Raw genomic sequence first — 7,500 nt, 5'->3', positions numbered from 1 at the left:
TAAAAAGTTGACGAAACCATGATACACCTTTTTTACAGGGTACCGGTAGTTATGCTGATGCCACAAAATTGCCAGCCAGTACCTCAGATGATAATGTAGTAGTTGTGGAGAGGAAGACGGCGGTTTTGAAAAAAGAGCGGTTACCACCAAAGAAATCTCAAGAGAATGTCTTTAATCAACGCTCCTGGAAAACGGTCTGTCCATTATATTAAACTGTGTATTTCGTTATACCGCAGTCATTTAACGAGGCCGGGTTGCTCCCCCCATGCACTGAGGATTCCCCACAGGATTTCGACAGTGAAGCCGGGGAACCTTATGAGGGTCGGGTTATAATGGAACGCACTATAGCGGAGCTTGTAGGCAGTGCCTAAAGTTTTTATTTTAGAGTTTTACAAATAAAATTGAACAGTTGGTAAATGTGCCTTTCATACTTCTGTAAAATCCTGTTCATCCTTTTTGTTCGTTTTTTTTCAGACACAAAGGAAGAGAAGAAGGCAAATTCCTGAAATGGAATGTTGGGGCGAAGAAGAATTCAACCCTGGAGTTCCTGTTTGGAGGGGCGAGCGACAGGTGAGGAAAGTTATTTCAATGATGGAAACTTGTAATGATCTTGATATCCATGTTGATTCTTCCCAGTAAATATTTGGACCCTGGCTGGAGTATGAAATGGGAAAAAGAAGGCTTTTATTTTTATTGTTGTCAGGAAATTGAGAAAATGGCTTTTTTGTGATCCCCAGTTTCATCTTTTTCGTAAGGATGATCGGGAAGAAATCATAACCATTTCAGAGGAATCAGCCGACGAAGATAGCACGCCAAAGGAATCGAACGACTTGAATGCGGCTAAAAGGATTAAAAGACGGCGTAATTCATCGGTACGTTTCTCCTGGCATGACAATAAATAATAAAGTAGCGATAAACAAAAAATACCGAGAACGATAATAATGCAACTGCCTTGTTTTCCCTATATTATAGAGAGAAGACAAAGAGAAAGATGTCGATGTGATAGATCTGACCATGTCGTTTGAAGAGCTTAGCTCTGCTGAGAACACACCAACAAAGACAGGGCAGAATCGTCGTCCTTCAAATGCGAAAGCCAAGGATCTATTCAATGACAAATCGAGGTAAAAGGAAGTACAATTATTAATGCTAAGAGGGTGAAGGAAAAAAAAAAAGCCTAAATCGCCATGAGTTAAGATGACTTGCAATCTAAGGCAACATTGGGCATTCAGAACTAACTTTGGTTGCGGGAAAAGGCGGTAGAAGTAAATGAGGAACTAACTCTGTTTACGACTTAAGGCATTTAAGATTGTTATCGTTATCGTTATTGTTTCAGTACCACGGTATGCCCTGATGTTCCCGTCATAAAAGAACCAGGGAGTGATTCAGACGAAGAATTGCTACGACCCGCCTTCAGGTAAAACTGTTGAGAATTAAAAATTTAAAAATTTCATCCGGTTGTGAAAGTATCTCATAGGAGGAGGAGGGGAAGAGGGCGAATACCGGCCCCGGCGGGCCTCTACCTTTTTGTAATGTGTTGGCTAAACGAGGCAACAATGTTGCGGCAACAGTTCGCGCGTGCTAACCTTTTTCCATCTTTTTTCCTCGCTTTTCTCTATCCTTTTCCTTTCTTTTTCTTTCATGGAGTTGTTGGCCATTTCACAAATTGCAAATCAACCATCATCTGTATGGACTCGTTCTGGGATTAACTTTCAAGGAAAGGGAAAATTTAACCACTAAATGGTAATAGGGGAATAGCTTTATTTGTCATCGATTGTCTCACGGAAACGTTGGTGTTTCTCTAGTGTGTACCTAGGGTAGGGTTTGTTCAACTTTCCAAAAGTAGATAGTTAAAGAAAGGTCTATCCTTGCTAAATTCGATGGTTATCGATTTTATCGATTAGAATAAAATCACGTGACTTGAGAAATGTATTAGTTGGCATACCCTCTTGGGACTTAATATGAACCGATCCGGGTTTTAAGGGTTAAAAGAATGTATCAACGAGCTACTCCATACGATACCCAACCCCCCACCCTCCCCTCACCCCTCACCCCCTGTATGCCTGGGGGTTAAAAGGGGAGTTGAATTAAATAGTTTGTGTTGAAGGGAACCTCTTTCAGTCATTATCTTTACTCAGGGGGCTCATAAATCGGAATAGACTCGTTAAATTAGCAATTTCCTCAGCCGCCTTTGACTGGATATGAAAGTCAGGGTTTGTTGATTGCAGCTTTTTGGAATCATGACCTAGCCCGTGCAATCCAGTTCATTCAGATGGATTGTTATAGTTTACTTGGTCATGGATTGTCATTATACACAGTCTATAACCTTTTTCCATAGTGCCTCAGCAGTCTCAGATGACGATCGCAAAGACGAAAGTTCACTTCAGGCTTTAATTAAAAGCAGGTATAAAAATATAAATCTGTTATATGTAGGTATCGGATGAAATTATCTACAAGCACTGACTAGTTTTCCTTTTTTTGTCTGCATTTCTTAGGCACCAAGAGTCGGAATCGGAATCTGACGACTCCATCATTCAGGAGAACCCGAAACAACGCAAGATATGTAAATCCTCTTGGGACAATGCACAAAAAGAAACAGTGAAATCCCTGCCCATTGGAATCAATGGTCTTAAAATATACGAAATTAAGGATTTCCGACAAAAGTTCGATGTCCTTGAAGATGGCAGAAAATGGAAGAAAAATTGTCCCACGGAGTGGAAAAACCATGGCCGTGTGCGCTTTGCTGATTGCAAAGGGTCGTACAAGTGCATCAAAGAAAAGTGTTCATTTAAGATGGAATTTGGTGTAACAAATACAACGCAGTTCGAAAAGGAAGGAGGTGAAATGATTTGCAAAGGCTGTGGTAAAGTGGGAGAATATGTTGCATGCAGTGCGCGAAGGTATCTTAGTTATCGTAATAAATCAGTGACTGTTTACCACATTGGTAATCACACATGCCCCGTCAAAGACAGTCCCCGAAAAAAGGACATCACGAGCATCGAACAAATTATACGGAATCAACCAAACATCAAGCCCTCCGAGGTACAGTCGGCGTTCATCATGTCCGCATTTCAACAGCAAATCGATTGGAACGCTGTCGAAAGAGAGGCCTGTGCTGTACTGGATAAGAAACGCATATCCAACATGAAACAGAAACTGAAGAAGGATATAGAGCCTTTTGGCCACAACTTTGAGGCGACTGTCTCTTTTAAAGAGTATGCAGATAAAAAAGACCCCTTATATGTGTACAAAATAAATGACAAGAGGGGAAACCCGGACATGCCATCCTTTGTCTTCAAGACAAGCACGACGAAAATGAAAATGGCATTAAACATGGACAAAAATGGGGACCATTTTCTGAGCAAAGAATTTTCTTTTTTTGACGGAAAAAGGAAACGGTGCAATGGGTTTATCACGCTAACAGCCAGTGTGTATCATCCCTTGCTGCGGAAGCAGATACCGCTGGCTACAATGGAGGCCGAAACCGAGGACATGGTAAACGTCGAACTTTTCTGGCGTTTATTTAATGAAGCCTTAAGGAAAGTGGCCGGTTCGGATAGTGCTAAATTTAACCCTATAGGTTGGTGTAGCGACATGGCAGGCGCAAATTTAGCGGGAATTTCAAAGGTTTTTGGGGATGACGCCCAAATTAAATCGTGTGAGTTTCACTTCAAAGACCACAGAAACAAAAAGGCTCAAAAACTTGACAGTGAGAGCAGTGACGAGTTCAAACAACTGTGTGACAGGCTGTTACTATGCACTATGCACTATGCAAATTTTCAAGGCTTGGGATGTTAACCCAAATCTCGGCCCAACTACCTCAAACGACAAGAAGGACAAGAAGGACAAGAAAAGCGAACTGTGCCCTCGGATATCTTTGCAAGGAAATGGTCTCAAATTAGGTCAGTGGAATGTTAATAATTTAACGGACACTAAGCTGGAGCAAATACGGTTATTACTCATTGCAAATCATCATGAAATTGATGTGCTTTTTCTCCTCGAAACCTCAAGCCAAGCAAACCTGATTGTGTTTTACAAATACCTGGCTACACATTTTTCAGGAAAGATCGACAGGGATTGAAGAAAGGCGGCGGAATTCTCGCTTATATCGCCGACAGACTTAAAGTTGAAAGAATTACAAGCCTGGATGAAAATGACCTCGAAACCATTTGGTTACAAATCCATCTGTATAAATCAAATCGTCCGATACTAATAGGGGCTGTCTACCGCCCGCCTTCATCAACTACGGAGACAGGTGCCAGACTAGAGTTAAACATCGAAGCAGCGTATTTAAGGAACCAAGAATTACATGTTTTTGGGGACTTTAATATGAACTTCTTCGACCCTGCATATAAAACACATCGATTAGCGAAAGCCTTTAGAAGCTTAAATTTGAATCAACTCATAAATGAAGTTACACGTCCTGTGAGCTCTACATGTCTTGATCATATCTATACAACGCATCCGAGTTTCATTGCTAATATTTCTGTGCCAAACATTGGTCTTTCGGACCATCTTCCGGTATTTATTAGACGAAAATACTCAAGAAAGCAGAAAGATCAAATTCAGAGTATCATCGAATATCGTGACTTAAAGAATTTGAATACAGACGAATTATTACAAGACCTACAATGCACCCCATGGGACGCCGCGTTTGTTTTCGATGATATAAATGATGTTCTGAGTTCAATAGAAACAATGCTTAACGATGTTCTAGACCAACACATTCCACTCAAATCTAAACGTGTCAAAAGGCTCAATCAGCCCATCTGGATGACAAAGGAGATTCTTCATTCTATGAAAACAAGGGATAAGTTGTTGAAAAAGGCGCGAATCTCGAATTTGCAGGAGGATTGGACACATGCGCATGCAAAAGGTCAAACCACAAATATTATTAGAAAAACAAAAAGAAGTTTCTTTCGTGAAAAGATCGACGAGAATAAAGGAAACCCGAAAGGCGTCTGGGAAGCTCTAAAATCTCTGAGCGGGACAAATAAACCTCGAGTGTGTATCAATGAAATAGCTACACAAAGTGGAATTATCAACGACGAAGCCGACATTGCAAACGAGCTAAATGAATACTTTGTTAACATTCTAGAACAAATTGGTAACAACAATGATGCTGGCGTAGACTTCGATCATACAAAGCTGGCAAATTTTGTTCATTCAAGATTAAATACAGACACGGTTTACAACATCCCTCTGTTAACGCCTGAGCAAACCATTGATATTATGGATAAAATCTCTAGTAACAAGGCCTCTGGGTACGATGGTTTGAGCGTACGCGTACTTAAGAAAATTATACCGGTGTTTGCAAACCCTTTATGCAAACTACTCAATCTTTCAATTTCGACAAACAGTTTCCCCAATCATTGGAAAATGGCTAAAGTCACACCACTATACAAAGGCGGCGCACGGAATGATATCAACAACTATCGTCCGATATCTGTTTTACCTGTCCTCTCGAATATTCTCGAAAAGCATGTGGCCAGCTCTCTCTCTAAATTCTTACGTGATAATAACTTGTTATACGAGCTGCAATCAGCCTTTAGGCCAGGACATTCCACTGAAACAGCCCTAATCCGACTTACTGATCAGATTCTAATGAACATGGATAATGATAATGTGACCGGTCTGGTTCTTATAGATTTTCGAAAAGCTTTTGATGTGATTGATCATGAACTTCTTCTAAAAAAGCTGTCGATCTACGGTGCTACTCCTTCTTCTGTTGCCTGGTTCAAATCCTACCTGTCTGAGAGGAAGCAGTTTATTTCGTTAGGGAAAACTACATCTGAACAGTTGACGGTAAAGCAAGGAGTGCCCCAAGGGTCCATTCTAGGTCCGGTGCTTTTCCTTTTGTTCGTCAATGATATGCCTCTTCACGTTCAAAAGTCAACTATGGACGTTTACGCAGATGATACCACCTTGTCTTCGAGTTCAAACTGGAAAACCATACAATCATTAAATCAAGCATTGTCACTAGATCTGTGTAAAGTAGAGAGATGGGCCAGTGAAAACAAAATGTATATGAATATGCAAAAAACAAAAGCTCTGTTGGTAACGGGGAAGCGTCTACGGAAGCGCATAGTTCAAGATTCAGGAAAACTGGAGTAAAAACGGATAATGCAGAAATTGTAAACATTGAAAACCATAAACTTCTTGGTATGATCATCGATGAAGATCTAACTTACGAAGCGCATGTTGACGAACTTTGCAATAAACTTTCAAAGCGACTTGGCCTCTTACGCCATATTAGCCCCTACTTAAAGAAAAATCAGAGAATAATCTATTTTAACGCAATAATAAAACCACTTATGATGTATGCAAGCCAAGTATGGACATTGTGCAACAAGGAGACACTCGAGAGAGTTCTCCGCATGCAGAAACGGGCCGCCCGTATTATTCTTGAAGCACAACGCACTAGTCGAACAGTAACATTGTTTAACAACTTAAGCTGGATCCCCTTTTATAATGAAGCGTATATAAAGCGGTGTGAACTGGCCTATAAACGGATAAATGGTACTTTACCCAGCTATTTAAATACATCCCTTAGAAAAAACTCCGATGTACACCAAAGAACCACGAGAAATTGTAATTTAAATTTATTGTGCCCCCTCCATAAAAACATCTCAGAGGGTGGACGCACCTTTGCCGTAAGGACGGTGAAGGACTGGAACAATTTGCCTCGATCATTAAAAACAAGTAAGTCTTTAAAATCCTTTAAGGCTGAATTATGGAAAAGAGTACTAAATTCTCAGAAGACAAGGGGATCGTTTGATATAAATTTATAACAATAGATAGTCTTTTGTATGCATTTAATTTCGTTTTTAAATCGATTTGTCTAGTTATAAATTGAGTTCTACAGGAATGTTTGTTTTCTTATTCTATTGTAAATAGTATCTATTCTTAATGCAGTTTTTATACATTGTAATTTTGTACCTTAAGAGGGCCACAAGTTCATCAGTAATGTTAGTTACTGTCACGTGTTACCCTCGTAAAATAAAGTCTCTCTCTCTCTCTCTCTCTGCACAACTGTTGCTGGATACCAGGCCGCCAAATCTGATATGGACGTATTTATTGGGGCCGATGATAGCAGGGCTTTCCTGACAAGCTGGGTATCGTGGTGGCATGAGCGCCGTGGGTTCATTTTCCGTGCGTTTACCAACCCAAGTGCACCGCAAATGAACCAGGCTGAAGTGATTCACGCCGGTTGGGCTCACCGAGACCGCCAACATATGTCTCTACTAGACGCATGTCAAGCAGACACGCGAGACGCTTTGATGCTTGACGTGGAGACCAAAGCATACTTGACCGGCGCTACACCCGGAGGAAAAGGACCTTCGTTTGCTGACCGAGCACGTAAGCAACATGAAGCGGAAGTGCGGAGGGCGCAGTCAACAGGGAAGGAGATGTTTTCCTCTCCGGACGGGCTGCTCATTGATGCAGGCTCCTCACACAAACCACCTTCGCGGAAAAAAAAGGCAACTAAATCAAAGGGTCGAG

The 7,500-nt window shown here is 41.0% G+C and overlaps 2 protein-coding genes across 2 annotated transcripts in view; both read left to right on the top strand.

Moving 5' to 3' along the window:
• The window catches only part of LOC138014043 (uncharacterized), a 3,693-nt gene extending 1,252 nt beyond the window's left edge, over window positions 1-2,441 (top strand). Inside the window, exons 3-8 of the mRNA XM_068861074.1 lie at window positions 39-194; window positions 475-570; window positions 738-872; window positions 973-1,121; window positions 1,334-1,414; window positions 2,336-2,441. Of these exons, the coding sequence (XP_068717175.1) occupies window positions 39-194; window positions 475-570; window positions 738-872; window positions 973-1,121; window positions 1,334-1,414; window positions 2,336-2,441 (723 nt within the window). The remainder of the gene's footprint in view (window positions 1-38; window positions 195-474; window positions 571-737; window positions 873-972; window positions 1,122-1,333; window positions 1,415-2,335) is intronic.
• Window positions 2,442-2,746: 305 nt separating this feature from the next.
• Window positions 2,747-7,500, top strand: part of LOC138014042 (uncharacterized) — a 5,380-nt gene continuing 626 nt past the window's right edge. Inside the window, exons 1-2 of the mRNA XM_068861073.1 lie at window positions 2,747-3,752; window positions 7,028-7,500. The exon at window positions 7,028-7,500 is cut by the window's right edge and continues 626 nt beyond it. Of these exons, the coding sequence (XP_068717174.1) occupies window positions 2,791-3,752; window positions 7,028-7,500 (1,435 nt within the window). The 5' untranslated portion in view covers window positions 2,747-2,790. The remainder of the gene's footprint in view (window positions 3,753-7,027) is intronic.

This window comes from Montipora capricornis, chromosome 8, assembly GCF_036669925.1.
Source record: "Montipora capricornis isolate CH-2021 chromosome 8, ASM3666992v2, whole genome shotgun sequence".
Taxonomy (NCBI): Eukaryota; Metazoa; Cnidaria; class Anthozoa; order Scleractinia; family Acroporidae; genus Montipora; species Montipora capricornis.
Note: the sequence above shows the minus strand (reverse complement) of the source record. Positions and strands in the feature narration are given on the sequence as shown.